Here is a 22,693-nt window from a genome sequence, read left to right on the forward strand (position 1 = left end):
TATATTTAGAAACATGAAATAAGAGCATCTCCATATAAAAATAAAATAAAACAATAAAAGATAATAAAAAATGTATACACTGAATCGTCACAAACAATGCTGTGTTAACATTACTACTAGTAACCTACGATAAAAGACACGAGATCAGTACTTGATGTCAAATTATAACCACCTAAAACTACTTAAAATTAACCTACACTCGAGAGTGATCTTTATATACTCGCATTATTGAAATAAAGTTGAATAGCATAAGACTGTCGAACTTCTTGTATATTATTGTCGTTCAGTAACGTCGTCGCTGTTTCATCGCACATATTTGCCATATGCATCTCCATTGTCTTGAGCATATACACACCACAATCACCCCTGTAAAATTATGATTATTTTTATTTTGAGTATACAGGTTGTTATAGCTAAATAACAAATTACAACATAGAAAAAATTAATCTAAAAGGAATGAAATGTACCAAAAAAAAAAATGTGCAAGATTTTTGTGACCGTATGATTTGTTTGAAAATTGCTAATATACCACGTCAAAAAATTTAATGTGTCAAAATCCAATTTGAGCCATTTGTACAATTTTTCCTATTATTATTATTATTATTTATTGTATTAAGACCGAAATCTATATATCTTGATTGTATATGAAAATGAATAATAACTTACGTTCTGACGTTTCGAGGAACGTTGGAGTTCGGAGGAACTCGAACCACCATCGGGGTCCCGAAATTCTTCTCTTGGTCTCTGAACTTTCGGCACTTCTCGAGGAGGAACGAGAAGTACTCGCAGAAGGGCCTCAGGTCCTTCTTCAACTGGTTTATCGAGCTCCAATGGCTCGGCACCGAGTCGTAGACCCAAATCGCCCACTCCGAAACCACCACCACCAATAGAATCCAGTGACCGTTGTTGTGATTCCACGGCACGTAAAAAGTGTTGACTTTCGAGGACCAAGATCTCCCTCTCCGCGGCCTCTCTCCTCTCGTGAACTTTAGCAACTCCTCTGTGAACGGATATTTTAGTTTCTGGGACCGAGTTCTTTTCATCCTCTCGCACTCCTTGTACAGCGATGTGACGATTTGTCCGAAATCATCGCTCAGAATGCAAATGTCTTTCGGGAAGCTATCTCTATAGGTCTGAATTCTCTTCCTGAATAAATACAGCACCCCGTCCACGTGCTGCAAAAATACGTCAAAGATTCAGTTTTTATTTTTTTTAGTAACAGTTAGTTTAAGACTCTGAACCGACCTCACTATTAATATAACACTGCGGCGAAATCATGACGTCGAAGAATTGCTTCCTCTGAGAAGTAAGTCCGCATCTTATCGCAGCCACGCCGTTCGTGTCACCTTCGAACCATCTTTGAAAAGCTCGCAGTTGCTCGCGGTCCGTTTCGCTGAACGGGTCGAATATCGGCGGGTTCGATTTCACGTGTCGGATCTTCTTGTTGTCGTCGTCGATGTTGCGGGGGCGTTTTCTGACGCGTACTTCTCGGCCTCGCAAAATGACCGAAGTGACCTCATCGCCTCTCTCGACCTCTTCTTGGCTGTCGTAGATGATCGTGTCTGGCGTGACGTACGTCTCTCTGTCGGGATCGTCTATTCTGTCCTCCGAGTTTGAGCTTCCGTGTTGCTCTTGGTTATGGCCATGGTGAGAGTGGACTTGGTCGTACGCGTTTTCCAGCATCAGAATCTCCTGTTGCTCGCCCATTTGACTTTTTCGAGGGTCAAACATGTCGATGAGTAGATCAAGCTTACCTATCACCATCTTATGAGACTCTTTCAGCTCGGAAAAGTCCGACGACAAAGCTTGGATCCTCAAATCGTTCGAGCTGTTCTGCTCATCCAACATTGAGCGAAGCTTGCTTTCTTGCTTTTTAAGACTCCAATCGATGTGTTTCTTCAAGTGTTGGAATTCGGATACCTTTGGCGCGAACGCACTCTTGCTCGAGTTTCTCGGTTGCTTCGGGTTTGATTTTTTCACTCTTTGAATCGAAGTCGAGTCTTCTGCTCTTTGCATTGGTGTCGAGTCTCTCACGGGTTGCTTCGGGTTTGACTTTTCCACTCTTTGAATCGGAGTCGAGTCTTCTGCTCTTTGCATTGGAGTCGAGTCTTCTGCTCTAAGCATTGGAGTCGAGTCTCTCACGGGTAGCTTCGGGTTAGAATTTTCCACTCTTTGAATCGGAGTTGAGTCTTCTACTCTTTGCATCGGAGTCGAGTCTATCTCGGGCTGCTTCGGGTTTGACTTTTCTACTATTTGCATCAGAGTCAATTCTCTCACGGGTTGCATCAGGGTCGGATCTTCAACATTATTTTCATCTTCTGTGGATTTCTCTCCTCTTTCTGATGACGGGTTTCTACTTGACAGAATAATATCACGGGATAAAAACCTTGTCAAGCAATCAATGACATGATCATCGTCATCCTTCAGAATTCTAAGTCGCTCGTAGTAAGTTTCTCTTTTCTCATCCAACGAAGGCTGTAATGTCGGTCGAACCGAACTCTAATAAAAAAGATGAAAACTTAGTTACCATATCCCAACAAATTAAATATAAATATATTTATAAAATAAACAATCCTAATATTCAGAATTACTGCTACCTCAGCGGAGTCAAGCACTTCTAGCGAGTATTTAGAGGATTTGGTATCGGACAGCTCTTTCGTTTGCCAACATAACCATCGTGGCTTTATATTCTCTGGATCTCTGGTGGCCAATACTTCACCTAATTTAGGAATAGCCTCGTAAGCCCAAACCTGTACAGAATATGGATAAAATTATTATATGAAGACTACAAAAAAAAAATTAGAGTCAAAACTTACTTGGAGTATCCATGGACAAGCTAAAATGGTGTACTCGAGCGAGCTCTTGTGATTTTTCTTACTTCTGTACTTGTCTTCCATATCAACTCCACTTAATTCGTCAATCAAGTAACCGTAACATATCTTTCCCCACGGGAAACTATCGAAAAACTCCAAATCGTCTGCGTAACTAAGGATCCACGAAGGAACGGGCATCTCCGGATCCCGGGCCAAGAGAAACCCAGCGACTAAGTAAACGAAAGCCAACTTTACACGATCGTCGGTTTCCGTGTTCCTCAGAGCCCTCAGCGTAGCGTATACTTGACCCACGGTCACGCTTTTTCTTCCGGGCCAATGCTCGGCTATCAATCTGTTGTCTCTCAGAAGATCATTTCCTTTCTCCTTGGAGGGGAATATCGTTGCATATAGCCCGGTTACCAAGACAAACTCGTTCAACGAAAATCTAGCGGGCTTTCCGTTCAAGGAAAACCAGAGCTCTTGACTCTTTTTGCAGGCCATCCTTCGGAGGAGTAATTGATGGACCAACGTGCCGGAAAAGTTTCCGGTGGTTGGCAAATCGATCAAACGCCCCAATTGAGGCCACCGGCGAAATTCTGCTTGATATTCTTCGGTCAGAACGTTTTTTATATTCCGAATCACGGACAGAGCTCCTCTTATGGTCACTCTTGCAGGGAAATTAGCGTTCACGATTTGTGGGGCTATCTCAGGAAGCTCGTCTGTGTAAACAGTTACCTGAAAGTAAAAAATTGAAAATTCAAATAATCACCAAGGATTATATCATCTTGAGTAAGTAATGAAGTTGTCTGGAAGAAAAGAAAAAAAAAATTAATGGAAGAAGAAAAAATAAAAGAAAAGAAAGAAAGAATTTGTCTTTTACCGTTTCTTCAAACGACATTTTTTCGCTGTCAGAAAGTGGATTCATCTCCTGATTGTCAACGCCGATGACTCAGAATCGCAGCTTTTGGAAGCTAACCTGAATCACAGTATGATTCGTGTTCAAAGCTCACCGTTTCTTGTAGTGTATTCGAATGAAAATGACATTTCTTTCGGCTGTCGGAATGTGGATTCATCTCCTGATTATCAACGCCAATGACTCAGAATCACATCTTGGAAGCTAGCCTGATACAGATTCTGATTCTTGTTCAAAGCTCAAATAGTTCCGAAATGACAGTATTCGCAAGTTTATATAACCGATCTCGAACAAATCCAATGAAGCTACACTGTAGAAACATCTATTTACTGCTTCGAAACTCATCACAATCAACAAAGACAATTCAGTACCTGGAATTCGCGTTCTGGATAAACTTGTTCGCGAGCTCTCCAACAACCTCATGTGACTGCGCTTTTGACGTGCATAGATCCTTGCGAGAGAGAGAGAGAGAGAAGAAATTGAAATAGCGAGAGAAACAAACGCAGAAATTGTAAACGCGAATTCGATGAAACCCAACCAAATTGTGATTTGATCGGCGATTGGTGGTTTTAGGGCGAGAAGAGAGTGACGAAACTCGGCTCGAGTTTCTACTTTGTTTTGTTGATGTCTATGACTCGTCATCTTTTATTACGAAAGAATGAGGGTACTAAATTTGGATATAATTCCAATTCTCAATGTGTACTAAACTTTATAAAATTTTAAGTGAAAAAAAAAATATATAAAATTTAAACGTTTGTTTAATCTTTAAAATTTGTATCTAATTTTTTTAAGATAGACTCTTGAACACTTAACCCTATTATATAAACTAAAATAAAATTTGAACGAAATTCTAAATAAAAATAATTATTTTCGAATTAGCCTCCCAGGCACACTAACTGTATTCACTTCCTCGAATTTTCAACTGTACTTGCAATTAAAAAAAAATAATAACGGATGGTGTTTGTTAATATGATCAATTATTAATAGTGATATTTAATTTTTTTATTTTACTAGCCCTCAAGATAATTCATTGTTGTTTAATTTGGGAATTGGAAATGTCCTTCGTTACTTAGCTCAAATCAAGGATTTTACTAAACTGGATATTTGTTTTAATCTAGCAAAAACCATGGTAAATTTTTTATATTGCATTAAACTCCTATATGATAAGCAGAGCTCTTTCAAACTATCAAAACCAGTTGATACAAAAAAACACAAAAGGCACAACATTGCAGTGAATGTTCAAAACTTCTGATGATATTTTCTTGAATCTGAGCCCAACTATTTTCTTCCTTCAAGATTTGTGGTCTCACTCTCGTAGAAACAAGGCTCGGGCTCGGGTTCCCACCGATCCCGGCTATCAATTTCTACATCATATTTGCTGCTCGATAAATCTGACTTTTCATTTGGGTCCTCCACGGCTTCGAATTTATCGACTTTCCTGCGACTTTTCCTGCGCTCTCTATTTCGGTCCCCATAATCACTACTTCCATTTTTACCCTCTTTCTTAGAGTCGTAGTAGTTTTCCTTGCCTCTTTCAAGGTATCCACAATCATCATCATCATCATCATCATCGTCCCAATTTTCTGTTTTCTTCTTGCGTTTAGATCTTCTTTTGGCGTAACCTTGACGATTCTCCTCCGTTTCGGAACCAGATTCGTGAAATTCGTTCTTGTCATCTCCGCTGCCCCGCCTCGAGCTTTTCCTTCTACGATCGAGATATTCAACTCGGCGCGCTTCTCTATCATCATCGTCGCGTGGCTCTCTGGGATCTCGGTGGTGAATTTTTCTCTTCCTTCGGTGATGATCTTCGTCGATCAAATCGTTTCGAAGAACGTCTCTTCTTCTGCAATCGTAATCTCCATGGTCGGTTCTTCTACTACTCGAGCTACTTTGGCGTGAATAATCTCTTTCTCTGGATCTAGATCTTCTTGAATGGTGGTGCCTTTTTAAAAAAGTATAAATGACGAGAATATATCAACATGTATATGACGTTTCTGAGATACAATACATTATGTATATAACTCGTTCCCAGCTTACAATAAACACAAACATATACTCATAGAGGTGTTGAAAGATGTTGTCAAGAAATATTTTTGACACTACCGATTACATTTTTAAAAAATTGAGGTAACTAGCCAACTTAGACGTTTGAGATTGCTATATATCCAACATTTGGTAAATAGCCACAAACATGACATGACATTCATGATTTGCCCTTTCATTGATATAAAAGACGGGTATTTACGTCAATTTAAGCATGTAAATACGTCGATGTGGCTATTTACCAAATGTTGCCTATATAGCAATCTCAAAGTGTAAATATGACTAATTTTTTTGACGATTTATACAAGCAATTCATCACTTTCAAAAAAATTAGTCACGGGTCAAAAAAAATATTGAAACCTAGTACCTAGCACATTTTGGCTATTTCACTATTTTAGATAAATCTTAGCTATTTTGCAAATCCATTAATTTTGGCTATTTAACTCGAACACCCAAACAAAAGTATTAAAAACAATGAAGAAAGAAACACACCTGTCCACATCAGAGGTCGATATCCTGCCAGAGCTATTCGGCAGATCTGTCTGTCGCTCGTTTGCAGATTCATCCGAATAACCAAACAAAGCAATCATCTTTTTCACCCAATATCTTGGAGGTGGTCTATCATTATCAGACCATTCATATTCACCACCGGGATTGCGAAAACAGTGGATAAAATTGCAAGCAGTTCCACGGGAACATGTCTGTCAAATGGGCCAAAAAAAAAATAAAGTAAAATAAAGCTAGGAGAGAAACATACCCGCATAAATAAAATAGGAGGTTTGAAGTGTACCTTAAATCTTGTCTTCATATACTCTCCACATATTGCAACCTTCCATCTGGCCACATTGACAAATTCGCAACTAAGCTGCAAAAAAAAAAAAAAAAAAAAAAAGGTTGATATACATAACTATCAGGGGAAAAGACAAGGGTACACATGTACTAAAGCAACCCTATTTATTCGTTTATTGTGCACGTAGTTCTAATAGAATTACTCGTACATGGTTGATAAATAAGAAATTACATCATGTCAGTAGTTTTAAGGTTGGTGATGATATCCACTTTATGTTGGTTTTATCTGTATTGGCTACAATGACGTAATCCAGTTGTAATCTAAGGAAGGACCAAAAAAAAAAAAAAAAAAAAAAAAAACACCGAGGATGACATTCCTGTAAGGGTAATGCAAGTTTAGCTTCTTAAGGCTAACTATTGTTTATTTTCTGTAGTATTCAAAAGATGTTCCCTTTCCGACTGAAAGAACAATTGGAAAGTGAATAAGCATCATAATATATTCATCAAATAAAAAAAAAAAATTGATAAACACAGGTTACTTCTAATAATAAGATTGTGTAGTAAATTTCCTAGGGCCCTAGAGAGAAGTATAAAGAACTATGAGCATCTGTATGACGTAATCCAGTTGTAATCTAAGGAACGAAATAGAGATCTAAAGTATATAAAAAGCAATGAAGCACCTGTTTTCCAGCGAAGTAGCGAGCATTGATAGAATGATATGCAAGAACAGCAGAATCCAATGATTTGAAATGTACATACACATTTCCTCGCAGATGAAATGACCCATTTCTACACACCTGGCATATATATATATAACACAATATGGTTGAGACATGACACAACCTGTTTGTTTGGTTCTTCGACTTTTTTTCTTTCTTTTCAGGATTGAACATTATAAAATTTAATGAGTTAATATTACATACCCAGTGCATGCTAAGGTAATGCAGTTTTTCTATTTTTTATTTTATTCTATCAGAACCAAGTTACATATGTATCGACATGTTCTGAAACCTTCATAGAAGAACTAAAGAAAACAAAAAGGCGAATAAAGAAGTCGTAAACCTTGAAATTTACGATTTCCCCAAATTTCAAGAACTCTGTATGGACGTCTTCGTAAAATTCTTCATATGAGCGTTCAACCTCCTCTTCAGTGTACTGCAGACACAAGAATATTTGAGAAGAATCATTCGAACAAATAGAACTTATTTAAAAAAATAAATAAAAAATAAAAAGAAGAGGAAGGATTCAAACAAAGTTAGAAGCATAGTTTTGTTAGAAGCTCAAGGTTCAATATCCAAAACACAAATGTTTCAACAAGCTGTGCAATAACATACACCAAGGATTGACGTTCATAAATGAACATAGAAATAAATAAATAGAGGGAGAAAAGCTACAAGCACATACTTTTCCAAAGAAACAAAGTTTTTAAAATTCATTTCGCTTGTCAATAAGATTGGAGATGTAACATGTGATAAAGATTTTAAAATGATACAATCCCAATTATGAATATAATCAGAAACATACAAAAAAACTCAAAACTGTGGAATAGTACAATCCCATTCCTCAGCACAAGTCAGATCAATCACCTCCATTTTATTGAAGGAAAACACCTCTAATCATTTCACCCTTTATATTAAAACTAGCTAATAGTTTTACGGTCAAATATATTACAAACCTTCGGAATTTACAGTCATCATCCCCCGGAACAACTTCATTACACCCAAGAAAGTAAAATTTCCAAACAACTTACAACGGTTAAGGAGCAAGAGTTTGAAACGCCAAATCAAAATGCTAGGAATGTCAAAGTAAAATCAGAAATTAATAAAATAAAATAAAAACTACATAATATAAGACAGCAATAAGATTTAGATTAAACAAGAATTATAAGAAGGATACACCACGGGACTTTCCTCAGCCCAACCAATCGAACCTCCATCGAAGCGAGAACAGAGTATCGCAAAAGCATGTAATTTCTTTACTCGACCAAAGGAGGAACAACAAGGCATATAGAATGGAAATTCTTCCACTTTCGACGTAAGAGCAAAATTCTCTCAGACAGTGATATTATCGAGGATACTCAGTACTCGTTTATGTGATTAAGAAACAGACCTCAAGCCCTTCGTCTTGTTCCCAAGCAAGGCCGGGTCCGCTGTACATGTTCTTGATGAGCAGAGTGCAAGATTTGTCTGCGTAGAAATGGACTCGGCTGCATCGCTGGCCGAACCGGCAAACCCCGGTCTTCAAATGGAATGGACAGTGAGCTTTGTCCTGCCAAACAAACAAAAAAAAAAAAAAAAGCAATTACAATATCTGAGATTTTCGACTCGAAGCGCAAAGCCTCGGGTTTCGAATTGAATGAAGAATCTCACTTGTTCGGTTCCGAAATTGGGGACTTGTTGCGGCGTGACGCTCTCGATCAATGCCGCCGAAGAAGAAGAAGAAGAGGATCGATGATCCGATTCCGGAGGAGGGAGAGGATTCGATATCGGCCTCTCTGCGTTTTCCTGTAAAACACACACGGAACGAATTTCATTTTTTTGTTCAAACAAGAAGAAGAAGAAGAAGAAAAAGAGAACAGACCTCGGATTTGGCGGCGGAATCGCTCTTGGGAACCCTAACCTTCTTCTTCTTCAAGATGATCTCGTTTCCTTGCCAGATGATCTCGGGAGGACCTTCCTCCACGAACTCCCATCCGTCGTCGTCGTTTCCGTCGCCGTCGTTGCCGTCGCCGTCGCCGCGGCGGGGCGGTTGGTTGAGTGCGGCGCGGGATTCGAGCCAGGCTCTGTCTCGCTCCTCCCAGAGGGCTTTTTCGCGGAGAGATCGCTCGGCCTCTTGGAGCTCGAGGGAGCGGAGCTCGGCGGGGTCGTCGTCCGGCGAGGAGAGCTGTTCGGCGGCCTTCTCGCGACGGAGAAGCCGCCTCTTCGTCTTCTTCGCCGCCTTTCTCTTCTCTTTCCGGCTCATCATCATCGCATCTTCGCTTCTTCCATCTTTCTCTCCTTCTGCCATTTCTTTCCTTCCACCCAATTCTTTTTCTTTTCTGTATTCAAAGTCTATAACTAATAAATCACACTCTGATTTTTTAAAAACAAAAGAACTAATAAATCACACTAAACTCTGTATTACCACATCTTGCAAATCTTTATTTGATCTAATTTGAGCTAAAACAAAAGTTGATTAATGTTAGAATTTATTATTATTATATATTGGTAATTCAAAAATCTCTTTTATTGCTATATAAAATAAGTAGCAACTCACTGATCCCTCATTCTTAATTTTTACTATAGGCATCATTAATTTTCAAAAAATACTTGAGAATTTATCACTCATTCATTTTGCTAACACTGAAAAAAGAAAAGATAAGTTATCAAAAAACGACAAGCATTTTGGAATAATATGAGCATTTTGTACGTCGAGGCAGCTAAATTCAAACCAGGTTTGTTCCAATAGAGAATTCTTCTTTCGTCTCCTCTCTATCCTCAAATTAATTAAGTTATGAAACATCATCAAATAGTTGCTTAATTCATTAACCAAATTGACCAAGTTAAAAGCGGTTCTAATTAAATAGAGCCTTTCATAAGTCGAAGTTCGAGAAAAATGAGTTTAAACTTTGAGAAGTATTATTGTCCGAAAAGTTGCTGGGACATATTTTCTCAGATTTCTCCTGTAATTTAGTTCTGTTCTACTTAATTTATGTTTTTCTTTTTAATTAAACCCATGAAATATAACTGTTCAATATGAAAAAAAAAAAAAAAAAAAAAAAAAACCCTGTCTCTAGATTCAGGATCGAAAAATATTTAAAGCAAAAAAAATTAACTGACAAAATACAACAGTTATATTAACTAGAGAAATTTCTCTAGTTATTTTAAGTAAGTTAATATTTATAAAAAAACATAACGAGAGAGAGAGATTTCTCTTATTGCATTCCGAGCAGTGAAAAAAACAAACCCGGGGTGGGACGAACAATCAATAAAAGAATACATTTTTTATTGGCTATAAAACCAAACTATTGCTATAGTGATGACCGGAATGAATAATCCGAGTGTAAAAACTGCCCTATGTTTGAGATCGCGTTTCTTTCTTTCTTTCACGAGATCCGTGGCTTTCACTGGAGCTAATTATGCAATTTAGAGATAATTAATGTGTCTTCTATTTATTTATAGCCGAGTTGTAGCAGCAAGTGATGATAGCTACGGCCACGAATAAATCGCTGCCACCGATACTTAATTATGTTCTCGAAATTCATTTGAATACGCTCTTGGATAAACCTGCAACACAGCACGCCATAATTTAGTTTTAAGTACGAGGATAAGTAATTACGTTTTGAAACGACGTTTTGACTTACCATCGAAGAATACACCTCTCGATTCCTCTAGAAACGGGGCCAATGAATGAAGGGTCTCGTTGAGTATAAATCAAGCCGACCTACAAAGAAATATTTAAAGCTGATGATATGACCGAAGAGTCTTTCGTGATTTCTGTGATTCTTAGGAGCTAGAAAAAAAAAAACATTCAAATGATCACAGGTAAGAGAGATTGTATAAAAGCGTGTACCTCTATCATCGCAACGCAACAAGGATCGTCAAAGATCTCTAGACTATAGTCACCGAGATAGTTGAGCTGCAAAAAAAAAAGTGGGGAAATTTAAATAGCGATTTACAGAGGCTGATTTTTAGTTAATTTCACAATCAAACGCCAATATTTAAGGGTATGTTTGGAACTCAACAAAAGCAAGGGAAAGTGAAAATTTAAATAGATAGATAGATAGAGAGAGAGAGAGAGAGAGAGAGAGAGAGAGAGTACAAATTGAGACGGATTTCATTTTCTACCCGATTTTCAATGGAAAATGGAATCCTCTATTTACTCGTACATTCTCTCTATCATTTCCACTTCTCTCTTTATCAGACCCTTAACTTTTGGCGTTTGAGAGAGAGAGAGAGATGTGGGCCCCACATGTACAAACTGGGACGGATTTCATTTTCCACCCGATTTTTCCATGGAAAATGGAAATCTCCTATTCAGGCATATACATTACATTATCTCTATCATTTCCCTTTCCCTCTTATTTTCCACGAATCCAAACGACAGAGAGGAAGCTAAAGAGGGATTCGATTTTCCTATCCCCGCTTATTTTATAGATTCCAAAACACACGCTAAACGTACCGCGAAACCTTCTTTGACTAGAGATTGGACGAAATCCATCAACTGGATCTTCGCCCATTGAAGCTGCAATGCCGGGTCGTTTTCTTTCGGAGGATGCCTCCAAGGCGCCCCGAACCGCAACTTATCTTTCGGAATCTTTCCGTTCCGCGCATCGGAGGCAAATTTCTGCAGCAATTCCAATACTCGATCCATTGCTGGGTTCACCACTGAAACCTAAAATAATTGGACTTTAGACAACCCAAAAAAAAAAAAATTAATAATAATAATAATCAATTCAACGACGCACTTGCAGATACGCTAGATATGCATCAACAAGATCATGGATTGAGCCTCCTTTCTCATTTCCCGTCCTACAGTTCAAGAGGAACAACAAGGAATGGATTATTAAGATTTACTCTCAAATAATCTTGTGTTCAATTTCAAGATTCAGACGCTTAGGAAGAGAGAGGAAGATATTCTTACTTTTCGCTGTCATTGCTTAGCTTTAGTGCATACAGCTCAAAATAATGCCGGGGGTTTGGGCCTAGCACTTCATTGATTATTTTGCACTGCAATATTGAAAGGAAATGAAAATTATATTACTGAGCTATAGTGTTTCGTAAAGTCATAAAATCTTGTGCAGTTGTTTACTATCATATTAACGTATAACCACGCAGCACACAACACTTTTCCTTTTTTCTTCTTTCTTTTTACCTCTAGTTCACTGAAGTAATCGGGAACCATATGCAATCTAGTTTCTTCTCGAGTCCATCCATTATTCTACAAACAAAACAAGGCACGAAGTTCAATCACCATAAAACCAAAAAAAAAAAAAAAAAAAGTGTTGAAAACTAAGCCAAATGTATTGATCAAATTTTTTTTAACTCTAATTTCAGAAGTACCTCACGGGAGATGAATATTTCATGTCCAAAATCCATGAAAGCTCGGTAGGAATAGTAACTGCAAAAGAAAACAAAATTAAAATCAAAGCATGAATATATAAGAAGAGATGCAATAAAATAATATAAAATAAAATAAAATAAAAAACTTTAGGCAGTCAAAAGCAAATTACGAAGTATATGTTAATTATCCCGTGACTATTTATAAAAAATCACCCCCATTTTTTAAAAATTCAAATCACTGAATGTGTTGAATTCGCTAATCACGACACAATATAAATCACACATTAAAGTTTGCTAGTACTAACGGTGAAAGACTTTGTGTCACGGACAAACAGAGCACATTCAATTTTTATAGCAATGTATATACCTATCAGAAGTGACAAATATAACAGGAAGAACCTCGTAGTTTAGACCTAAGACAACGAGTCTCCATATCAGACTGTCGTGATATATCGCTCCAGGCACCGACACATCTCCGTCGCCCAAAATGGCCAGCCGTAAAACCTCGATGTTGTTTATGATCAATTTTGGCTGAAAAAACAAACAAATAAATTTTCTAAATCAACAAAAAGAATGTTACATATTTGTATAGTATTGATCAAATCTCCACGTAATTCTCCACAATTCTTTCTCAAGAAGAACTCTTCGACAACATTCTCAAGTGAATTCCCTCCTATTTAAAGAGTAATACAACTTCTCAACTACCTATTATTAGTCTTATCTAAATTGAAAAAAAAAATGTATGGAAAAGTGAATCAGTGACTTGAAGCAATGTTGATTAAGATCAGCTTTGGCTGAACAAACAAACAAACAAACAAATTTTCTAAATTAACAAAATGAATGCTACGAATTTATACAGTACTGTCGAATCTCCGGGTAATTCTCCACAATTCTTTCTCAAGAAGAATTCTTTACAGATTGATTCGATAACATTCTCATTTCTCAAGTGAATTCTCTCATATGTAAAGGGTAACCCAACTTCTCAACTACCTATTATTATAATCTAAATTGAAACAAATACATGGAAAAGTGAATCAACGACCCGTCCAGAAGCGATGTTGTTTATCATCAGCTTTGGCTGAACAAACAAACATACAAATTTCCTAAATTTTCAAAAAAGAACGTTACGAATTTGTACAGTATTGATCAAATCTCTCCGCAATTCTTTCTCGAGAATTCTTAACAAAATGATTCGACAACATTCTCAAGCGAATTCTCTTCCTATTTAAAAGAGTAATACAGCTTCTTAAAAAAAAACTACATTAACCTCTCTCAACTACCTATTATTCTCCAAATTGAAAGAAATATATTGAAAAAAAAAGTGAGTGAATGAATGAATGACCTGAAAATGGCCGAGCTCGGCGGCTTGGGAGAGAAGCTCCAAGAGAAGGCAAGGCCAGTCGGTGCAGGAATTCGCCAGCGACCTCGAAAATCCTCCGCGGAGGTTCATATCACCGATCGCCCGGGCCCTCAATCCTCGCTGGCGCCCGATCACCTCCTTGGCCACCCTCACCGCCGCCGAGGCCTCGCGGTAGTACGCCGCCTCCTCCGCAGACAATCCCTTCCCCTCCGCCGCTGCCACATCAGCTTCCGACGAAGAAGAGGAGATCGCAAACACCGCCCGGTCCCACAAGGCCGCCTTGGAGGACTTCTTCTTCTTCTTCATCTTCTCGTCGCCGGAGATTCCGGCGAATGCGGCGGGGGAGAGGCTGTGCCACTTGTCGACGGCGGCGAGGACGTCGCGAGATCCGACGAGGCCGAGTCGGAGGGCTCGGCGGAGCATGGACTCGAGGCAGGACTCGAGCTTGGCGGCGCAGTCGGAGACGCGTGGCTTCTGACACGTGGACCAGGAGGACCAAGGGAAGGACTGGCCGGAGCGAGGGTGGTGCTCGCCGACGCACTCCGCGAAGTCCACGTACCCGGCCACGTGCGGTCCCTGGTTCCAGTCGCCGAGCAGACCTGCGAGAGCGAGTTCAGAGGGAGAGAGAGAGAGAGAGGTGATTGGGGATTTAGGGCTTACGATCGAGGATGAGAGTGGTTTTGCCGGAGCCGCGGAGGCCGTGGAAGAGGAGAGGGAGACGGACGCGGTGTTGCTGAGCGTGGTTGTTCAGAACCGTCTCGAGAAGCGGCCTTGGGATGATCCGCCATGGCTTCTTCGCCATTGATGACGTCAGCCCTAAAATGGTTTGCTTACCACCGTCGCCGCAGAGAAAAAATCTGGCGGCTGCCTCAGCGGGAGTGAAGACCAGAAGCACCACCCGGAGACTACAGTAATCTTTTTTTTTCCACCCCTTCCGAAAAAAAGAATAACAAAATTTCATTTAATTTAAATCTCTCGAAATTGTCGATAATGTTATTGTTTTTCATGGTAGGAAAAAAAATGATTCTTTAATATTTGACTTAAACTAGTGAATAGTTAAAAAAAAAAACTCAAAAATATTTTATACCATTTAAATTTATTGTGTCGTATTTGTCATTTAAATGATTTTTTTTTAAATAGAAATCTATTATTAATCACAAACCTTCTTGATTAATTACAGACTCTATCGAATGAGGAAAATCATTCAACCAAACGAGTATATCATTTACGAAAAGAGCGTAAGTTGCTAACTCATAGGTGTCATGTTGACTTTCCTATAAATGTGAGACAACTTTACTCCCGGAAAGTTAGACAATAGATACATCAGATAAAGTGGAATCAAACTCATTCTTGAAAAAAGATTTCATCTCCAAAGTTTGCACCACCGTCTTAGCATCTGACTTCACAAAGTGGATAGGCAGAAACACGTCCAAAGCCCAAGGTAAGCCGTAGTGGAGAGCGAGAGCTTCAGCTTCTTTGATCGTGAATTTGCCTGGGAGATTTTGAGTCAATGCAGCCAAAACCAGTACAGAATAGTTGCGAATAACAACTCCAACTCCAACAAAGTTAGAAGTTTTTGGAATTGAGGCATCGACATTAAGCTTGTAGAGGTCGCAACTTGGGGGTACCCATCTTGCTTGGGAGCGGTCTTGTTTGGGGTCAAGACCACTCGGCAAGCTAACAGAAGATGAGCGTCTGGATTGGGCAGACTGAAATTCAAGAAGAAAATTTGACGTCCACGAGGTAATCTGGTAAGGGTCATTCTTAATGTTTTCAAAGATCCTTTTATTCCTTGCATTCCATATAGACCGGGAGATACAAAGGAACAAAGAGAAGTCTTTTTTATTAAGAGAAAAGTGAACCGAGTGTATGATGTCAGCAAAGTTAAGATTATAAAGCGACTTGAAACTTCGCTAAAAATGGTAGATGTCTTCCAAATTTCTTTTGCGAATTTGCAATGAATGAAGATGTGGCCTACTGTTTCCTAGGGTCCAGAGCATATATTGTATTTTGGTGATTGAATGATCTTGCGTCTGTAAAGTTCAATGGCAGTGGATATGACATTATAATATGCTCGCCAAATAAAAGATTTCACCAATATTTTAGAAAGATCCCCTAAAAATAACTGTAAAAATGACCAGATAACTTGATATACTAGTGTAGAAATTGTGCTTTTTTTTAGCAATTTTATTGTATATAAATCATGCTAAGTTGACCACGTGAAACAAATAAATTATAATTTAGACAAGGTATTAATCCTTTTACCAACTTTGTTTCAACACAGCTTATTATTCACACGTGGTAGTTTTTGTATGATGCACATTTACATATTTATCTTTTGTTGTAAATTTCGCCCAAAAATTATTGAATAGCTAATGTTTTGAATTGCATTCATTAGTTAAATAACGACAATTACAGTTTGTCATTGCTAAATAATCAACGTTTCGTAAATCTTAAATAAATAACCACTTTAATATATTTACAAACGTCCTCGCCGAGGCTTGATCAAGACGTCCGAGATCTCTCCGAAATTTTTCGTAAATCTTAAATAAATAACCACTTTAATATATTTACAAACGCCCTCGTCGGGACTGATCGAGATCTCTCCGAAATAAACTTCGTATATATCCCATATTACAAATAGGCTTTGCGGAAGAGATTATCTAGTCGAGAAAAATAGGTTAGGCTTTTAAGAACGCGGATTGAGGAGCTTAATAATGCTCGGGACGACTATGACCTTCACGGAAATCGGTTTCTCAGGCTAAATAGGCACTAGCAATGACAAACACGGAATGGTATGCTCTTCGAACGCCTTGCAAATGTTTGGTTAGGTTTATTTGCTCTTATAAGCTCAGAATAATTTTTGAACGGAATTGTTATGAATTTGTGTATTATTGAGCTTGAGACCAAATAGACTTCGCACAAACAAGGAAGATTTGACAAGTATGCCACTAGAGATGGTGATTTTTCTAATATCTCAAATTTTCAAATATTTCATAAATTGCTCATTATTTTCACGTGATTTTTTTATTTTTTTTATTTATTATTTCACATGATTTACCTCAAGTATGCCACTAGATTTTTTTTTTTTGTTATTCTAATATCTCAAAATTTCTCAAAACTGATATTCACAAAAATGTCAGGCTTCTTAATTTATTATGATCTTTTTTCACCAGAAGTTCAAAACTAAAAAATCTCTTTGTCCTCACAAGCCTAAAAATTAGCAGAACTTATATATTTGGAGAAGATTAGTACGAAATAGTTGGCACAGAGACAAGCCAATCCTATAAACTATAAAAATAAAATAAAATAAAATAAAATAAAAACTTAAAAGATAGAAACCATGCATATGCTTGCTGTACACGGATCCATGTTCACGTTTTCAAAAGTAATAAACCCCTTATTTAAAATACACCCAAATGAAAACTATGAAACCGAGAGGTATTTATTTCTACTCTTCTTCTTCTTATCTATAAACCCTAAACTATTATGTTAGTAGAAGGAATCGAGATAACCGTATTTGTGCCTGCGATTGTACTGGATCAGGCTAGCATAGGTCCGGTCCCAAACGCCGACGAAGAGCGACTCGTCGTCGGGGCTGATCGAGACCCCCGAGATCTCGCCGAAAAAGTCGATCTCTTGACGCTTCTGGTAGCCGGAGCGGGTCCCGTAGACGTGGACGAAGTCCGCGGGCTCCGCGACGAACATGAATCGGCCGTCCGCCGAGAACCGGATCGAGCGAGCCGCCCCCAAATTGTTCTTCAAGACCGCCACCGGCGCCGAGAGCTTCCTCACGTCCCAAACGCGGCACGTCTTGTCCTGATTCCCCGTCGCGAACACGAGCCCCGAGGGGTGCCACGCGGACGCGAACGAGAAGTCGCGATGGCCCGTCACCGACGCGACCGTCTGAAAGGAACAGAGAACAGACATATACGCAACCGTCAAATTTTGGTTTCGTATTTTTTTTTTTTAAATACGAAACGAGTAGTCTCGATGAAGAAGAAGAAAAAAAATACCAAATTAAGGGGAAAAAGGAAGAAAAAAATAGGGTTGAAAATGGGACTAGTTGTTAAAAGGTTATTTTAGGGAAACAGGGTTTATAGGGTCATGGGTTATATTACCCGTCTGATAGCCAATTGGTTTTATAATTAAACAGTGTAATCCTGATGACCCGACATTGTAGGGAAGAAGAAGAAGAAGAAGAAGAAAAAATATTCTAAAAAATACTCTACTAGTGATTTATGAAAGTAATTAACAAGGACAATGCATGCATGACAAATAACTTTATTTTATTTAAAAAAAAAAAAAAAGATGAAATATAGATCAAACGTTTAAGAAAAGCAAAGCGAAATACATAAATAAATAAACAAAAATAAAAGTTTCAATCAAAATTAAAACTTGTAAGAAATTGCCATAAACACAAGCTCTCAAAGGGGGAAACAGACAGAGCAAAAATAGAAATCAGGTTAAAAAAAATAAATAAATAAAATAAAATAAACTCACCTTTCCGCTTTGAGAATCCACGAGATATCCGTTCACGTGATCTCCGACTACGGCAAGGAGCCTCCGATCAGGGCTTATTGATGTGTGCTGAATTTCAGGAGATGATCTCGAGTTAGCTGATAGTTTTAATCTCCATGTTGTTTATTTGTTTTACATTTACAGAAATTAATAGTAGCGGAAAAAAAAATAGCAAAAAGATTCAGTTCATCTTTGGAAAGTACATTTACTACAAGCTAAAGGGGAAAATTCATGACTTACATTGACCGGCCAAGGAAATCGGAAGTGATTCGAAAGTTGGAACCTTTCCATATCATACTCTCTCACTCCACAATCGTTATTGGATGAGATGAAATTAACTCCACCGCTGTAACAAAATAAGAAAAAATACTTATAAAAATGCCTTCCGTTAAAAGAATCTGCAAGCAACGAAATCATAAGAAACTACTTCAAAATTGTGCTTGATGTACCTCAAGCCATCATATATTTCCACAGCGTTGGTTATTGCATTATCCTCATATGTTGCCCTAGTGCAAAAGCTCACTCCTTTTTTGTCCAGTCGCTGCATAAAAACGAACAACGTAAGGTAAAAAAAATCAAAAAATTGAACTATTATATTAACAAGACGTCCGACACTGGTCCAGCGCATTGTAATCTTCTATTTAAATCGTTTTTTTTTCTTTTATTTTTAATCCCCGGGAATGTCATTTGTCAACCTGTGATATCGACATTCCCAGGGATTAGACTCTGTACCCCAACTTTCTCAAGCAAATATTAATATAAATTGTCCTTGTTTTCTTTAAAATATAAAATAAAAAGACGTCCGACGCCATAAATCTTTTGTTTCAAGAGTGAATGAAGATCAAACAAGAAGATCTCGATAATATAGGGAAACAAACCTTGCAAACAAGCTCTCCTTGAAACCCACCAGCCACCATAAGATTGTCCTTCACTGCCAGTGTGCTGATCTGAGTCTGAGAAAACCCTTCCAATAAATTCCCCGCGTGCCTCTACACGAAAATAAAAAAGAATACGTTAAACAAAACAACGATCTCAATGTGGTTATAAGACAATACGTGAATCTTCGAAGAACCAAAGCAACTATTAAGGCTCTATTTGGAAACTGGAAAACCCTAGGAAAAATGAAAACACGACGGAAAAAGGAAAAATACGAAGGAAGATCTAATGTTGTCTTTGGAAGTCATGAAAAAAATTACAGCAAAAGAAGAGGGGAAAGTGAAACGTGGGTCCCACATATCAAAATTCGGATGAACTGAATTTTCCACCATATTTTCCATGTATAATAGAATCTACTCATCCAGTTACACTTATTCCTTCCTATTTCCCTTCCCATTTTCCTTTCCCTTCTATTTTTTTTCTTCCATAAAAAAAAATGAAAATATGAGGGATTTTATTTTCCTTTCCCTCTTAATTTCCCAGGTTTCAAACAAACACTTAAGAGCTTAGAACTGTAATAGAACTCGGCGGAAAGTACCTCCGTGGGCGCTACATGTCCCGAGAAGTTGAGGACTTCGGACAAATTTCCCGTTAGCGAAGACCAATGCATTACTGAATAGTTTGAGTTGAGATACACATCATGTTTCGACGTAGCCCAAACCAGGTTTCTTAGCTGCATAACAACATACAGTATGTTATTATATACATAGATATATAATATAAAAATAGCGAAAGAAGATCAGGTTAGAGCATCTCCAATGGGATATGTCTTGTTCTAAGCATCCCATATATCAAAATTGATTACGTACCCGAAATAAGAAATAGCATTTAACGAATTACATTTAAAAAAAAAAAAAAAAAAAAAAAGCCGCCTTGTAAAAGTGTAAATTTTTTCGAATCAAGATATAGCATTAAAAACAAAAGATATGTCCGAGATTATACAACCCAAGCAAATTATTATACTGATCGAACCTGAAAATGAAGGATCGTCGGTTTGACCAGTCTTGTGTTGTAGAAAAATTCGAAATAGTCATCGCCTTTATCCACTTGTTTGCATTCCTGAAAATCGACGAACACGATGTTTTTCGTCATGCTTTCGTCCCAAAAAAATAAGGACTCGCATATAAGGAAAGAAATCAATTTAAAAAAAATTATAAAATAAAAATAAAAACCTTATCCACGGATTCCCCGGATAATGGTATGTTCTCATAGTTTCGGTATTGCTCAAGCCTCGTCAATCTGTACTTTTCCCTCGTCATGTTCAATCTACCCCAAGGAATGCCCTGAATATCTTTTCCCTTTCTCGCTTGAGACGATGAAGTGTCTGTAACTTTAGTAAGCTGCGAAAATTCATCATTCACGAGATCGTTAACTTGAATATTCATCTTAATGACCCTCTTACTTTTTTTAGGCCAAATTAACTTTTAAGTATTCTATATTAACTGATCATTTAAACAATTATCTACTTACTGTCAAAGTTCTAAGTATCATTATAATTCTATAAATATCTAAGTTCCTAACATAACCGGGATTGGAAAAACACGATAAAAACAAACCATTTCGTATTCATCGCTTCTTGCGACTCGATCATTGTTGTCTTCGTCCACCTCGTCTAGAAAATTTCCCATTTCACCCTCGTCACCCATGTAGTCAAATTCATACTCTTGTTGGTACGACATGCTCTGTATCCAATCGAATTACATAAATCAATAAAAAAAATTAAATTTCTGTTTCCTACTAAACTAGATTGACCATCACATCATACCAATTTCACTTTTTTTTTTTATAATCTTATTTTTTATATGGTTAAACACCATGAAATACCTATCTTTCAAACTATGGGTTTCAATCAAAACAATGCAACAGTATGAGATCATTGACTTCGCACCCAAAAGAGAAAAAAAAAAATTTGCAATTAATTAACATTCCTACCTATATGAATAAAAACAATACAGAAGCACAAAACCCGCACCCAAAAAAATAAATTAATACACAGAGGAAACGTACGGTGACGAAGAATCGATTTTGTGATCAGAAGAAAAAAAAAACGAAAGCTACAACAAACTAAAAAAGACATTGATAGCAAAAAAAAAAAAAATCACCTGTATTAGTTCTTCTCCCTCGGTTTGGTCGAATTCGAAATCAGTCCCGACGAGAAAACAAAATTGTATCGAATATGGCTGTGATGGATCAAAGTGAGGATTGAGGGTTCTGAGAGAGAGAGAGAGAGATTTGGAGTTCGGAGTTTGTTATTATTCTTATTTGGGGAAATACGTCGAACGCTTTGCGCGCAAGATTGTGTTGAGAGATAACAAAACAAATCAAAATTAAAGAGAAAATAGTAAAAGGCAATGAGAGCGGTGTGTTGAAGATAAGGATTTATATTTAAAGAGGAGCGACGGATTTTGGAGAGCAGGCAAAAAGAGTGCTTTCTTCTCAAAATAATCTTGTGGGCCCCACTTGATTTAGTGTCATTGTTTGTCAAAGAGCCTAGGAATTTTATTTTTTTAAGAAATTACTAAACCAGTTTTTAGACAAAAATAGTTAATTTTAGAGATGTGTCAAATTATCCTATCTATCTAAAAGTAAACCACAAAAATCCTGTAGAAGGAACAGTAATTTTGTATATTTTATTTTAATTTATATATAAAAATTTGTTGGAAATGTGAATGTCACGTTAAGTATCAAAGATCCTTCAATGGTATTCTCTCTCTCTCTCTCTCTCTCTCTCTCTCTCTATATGAGATCATTTAATGGTGTACTCTTTTTGGCTGCCAACTAAATATTATATCATTACGACATTGAAAAATATTAAAAAGGTGTCATTGAAAATGGTATAATATACGTTATTTGATTATCATATTTGTTGCGGTTAATATTAGCATTTATTAATCTACAGCCCATGGTTTTAATATGTCTTTTGAGGTGTTGTACATTTGCTTACAAATTTTTTTGTATATTTAAAGCTATGTGTGTATGATCTTCGGGACTGGCTCCTCAACGAGTAGATAAATGATATAATTGTTTAATGTCTTCGGAAAAAAATATGACGAAGATAATGAAATTTTGAGTAACCGAAAATATATTAACAAAAGACGCAAGTTATGATCATAAATTTAAATATTCTCTAAATTTAAATTGATAACATTCTTTCATTAAATTATCGCTAATTTGATTTATTTAGTTATGAAATAAAAAGTCAAATCTTTTTTGGTATTTAAAAACAAACTCATGATGTATATATAATGCGTACGATTGGGGGAAAACTTTCATCTCT

The 22,693-nt window shown here is 37.4% G+C and overlaps 4 protein-coding genes across 6 annotated transcripts; all 4 read right to left on the reverse strand.

Moving 5' to 3' along the window:
• Positions 1-10: 10 nt before the first annotated feature.
• On the reverse strand, positions 11-4,385 carry LOC149394484 (uncharacterized). Of its 3 annotated transcripts, none has more exons than XM_089616486.1 (7): positions 4,098-4,385; positions 3,694-3,889; positions 2,817-3,548; positions 2,598-2,750; positions 1,246-2,499; positions 667-1,175; positions 11-366 (listed from the first exon to the last, which is right to left on the reverse strand). In XM_089616486.1, the coding sequence occupies exons 2-7, from the start codon at positions 3,736-3,738 to the stop codon at positions 213-215; spliced, it is 2,847 nt and encodes a 948-aa protein (XP_089472612.1). In that variant the 5' UTR covers positions 3,739-3,889; positions 4,098-4,385; the 3' UTR covers positions 11-212. The 3 variants fall into 3 exon arrangements, with proteins under 3 accessions (XP_089472612.1, XP_089472610.1, XP_089472611.1); XM_089616484.1 differs by having other exon boundaries at positions 3,694-3,935; XM_089616485.1 differs by having other exon boundaries at positions 3,694-3,947.
• Positions 4,386-4,958: 573 nt separating this feature from the next.
• On the reverse strand, positions 4,959-9,716 carry LOC149394485 (Zinc finger C-x8-C-x5-C-x3-H type family protein). Its single transcript, XM_089617669.1, has 8 exons — positions 9,139-9,716; positions 8,928-9,062; positions 8,668-8,826; positions 7,621-7,713; positions 7,239-7,355; positions 6,560-6,634; positions 6,262-6,470; positions 4,959-5,668 (listed from the first exon to the last, which is right to left on the reverse strand). Exons 1-8 carry the CDS (start codon positions 9,562-9,564, stop codon positions 5,005-5,007), a joined length of 1,878 nt encoding a protein of 625 aa, XP_089473795.1. The 5' UTR covers positions 9,565-9,716; the 3' UTR covers positions 4,959-5,004.
• A 656-nt stretch (positions 9,717-10,372) lies between these two features.
• LOC149394486 (uncharacterized) lies at positions 10,373-14,885 on the reverse strand. The gene is made up of 11 exons (XM_089616472.1): positions 14,620-14,885; positions 13,942-14,558; positions 12,967-13,130; positions 12,600-12,657; positions 12,412-12,477; positions 12,181-12,266; positions 12,005-12,068; positions 11,719-11,931; positions 11,110-11,175; positions 10,901-10,980; positions 10,373-10,823 (listed from the first exon to the last, which is right to left on the reverse strand). Exons 1-11 carry the CDS (start codon positions 14,759-14,761, stop codon positions 10,709-10,711), a joined length of 1,671 nt encoding a protein of 556 aa, XP_089472598.1. The 5' UTR covers positions 14,762-14,885; the 3' UTR covers positions 10,373-10,708.
• A 2,361-nt stretch (positions 14,886-17,246) lies between these two features.
• Positions 17,247-21,794, reverse strand: LOC149394487 (putative WD repeat-containing protein C2A9.03). Its single transcript, XM_089617538.1, has 10 exons — positions 21,519-21,794; positions 20,973-21,098; positions 20,589-20,756; positions 20,389-20,475; positions 19,955-20,089; positions 19,359-19,469; positions 18,930-19,021; positions 18,721-18,826; positions 18,463-18,549; positions 17,247-17,865 (listed from the first exon to the last, which is right to left on the reverse strand). Exons 2-10 carry the CDS (start codon positions 21,093-21,095, stop codon positions 17,452-17,454), a joined length of 1,323 nt encoding a protein of 440 aa, XP_089473664.1. The 5' UTR covers positions 21,096-21,098; positions 21,519-21,794; the 3' UTR covers positions 17,247-17,451.
• Between the last annotated feature and the right edge of the window lie 899 nt (positions 21,795-22,693).

This window comes from Urtica dioica, chromosome 6 (genome assembly GCF_054948205.1).
Source record: "Urtica dioica subsp. dioica isolate 48M chromosome 6, U.dioica_male_clone48M_v1_H2, whole genome shotgun sequence".
Classification (NCBI taxonomy): Eukaryota; Viridiplantae; Streptophyta; class Magnoliopsida; order Rosales; family Urticaceae; genus Urtica; species Urtica dioica.

Bases quoted from the DNA above. Each gene is read 5' to 3' on its own strand.
- LOC149394486 (XM_089616472.1), bottom strand. From the start codon at position 14,761: ATGGCGAAGAAGCCATGGCGGATCATCCCAAGGCCGCTTCTCGAGACG. The intron at 12,658-12,966 runs GTATATACATTG...TTTCTTTTGCAG, and splicing joins ATATTTGTCACTTCTGATAG to TTACTATTCCTACCGAGCTT. The intron at 12,478-12,599 runs GTACTTCTGAAA...TTTTGTTTGTAG, and splicing joins AAATATTCATCTCCCGTGAG to AATAATGGATGGACTCGAGA.
- LOC149394484 (XM_089616486.1), bottom strand. From the start codon at position 3,738: ATGAATCCACTTTCTGACAGCGAAAAAATGTCGTTTGAAGAAACG. The intron at 2,751-2,816 runs GTAAGTTTTGAC...TATTCTGTACAG, and splicing joins CTTGTCCATGGATACTCCAA to GTTTGGGCTTACGAGGCTAT. The intron at 367-666 runs GTAAGTTATTAT...ATAATTTTACAG, and splicing joins GTTCCTCGAAACGTCAGAAC to GGGTGATTGTGGTGTGTATA.
- LOC149394485 (XM_089617669.1), bottom strand. From the start codon at position 9,564: ATGGCAGAAGGAGAGAAAGATGGAAGAAGCGAAGATGCGATGATGATG. The intron at 8,827-8,927 runs GTGAGATTCTTC...TTTGTTTGGCAG, and splicing joins CCAATTTCGGAACCGAACAA to GACAAAGCTCACTGTCCATT. The intron at 6,635-7,238 runs GTGCTTCATTGC...TTTTTTTTGCAG, and splicing joins GCTACTTCGCTGGAAAACAG to CTTAGTTGCGAATTTGTCAA.
- LOC149394487 (XM_089617538.1), bottom strand. From the start codon at position 21,095: ATGTCGTACCAACAAGAGTATGAATTTGACTACATGGGTGACGAGGGT. The intron at 20,476-20,588 runs GTTTTTATTTTT...GTCGATTTTCAG, and splicing joins CCGGGGAATCCGTGGATAAG to GAATGCAAACAAGTGGATAA. The intron at 18,827-18,929 runs GTACATCAAGCA...ATTTTGTTACAG, and splicing joins GAAATATATGATGGCTTGAG to CGGTGGAGTTAATTTCATCT.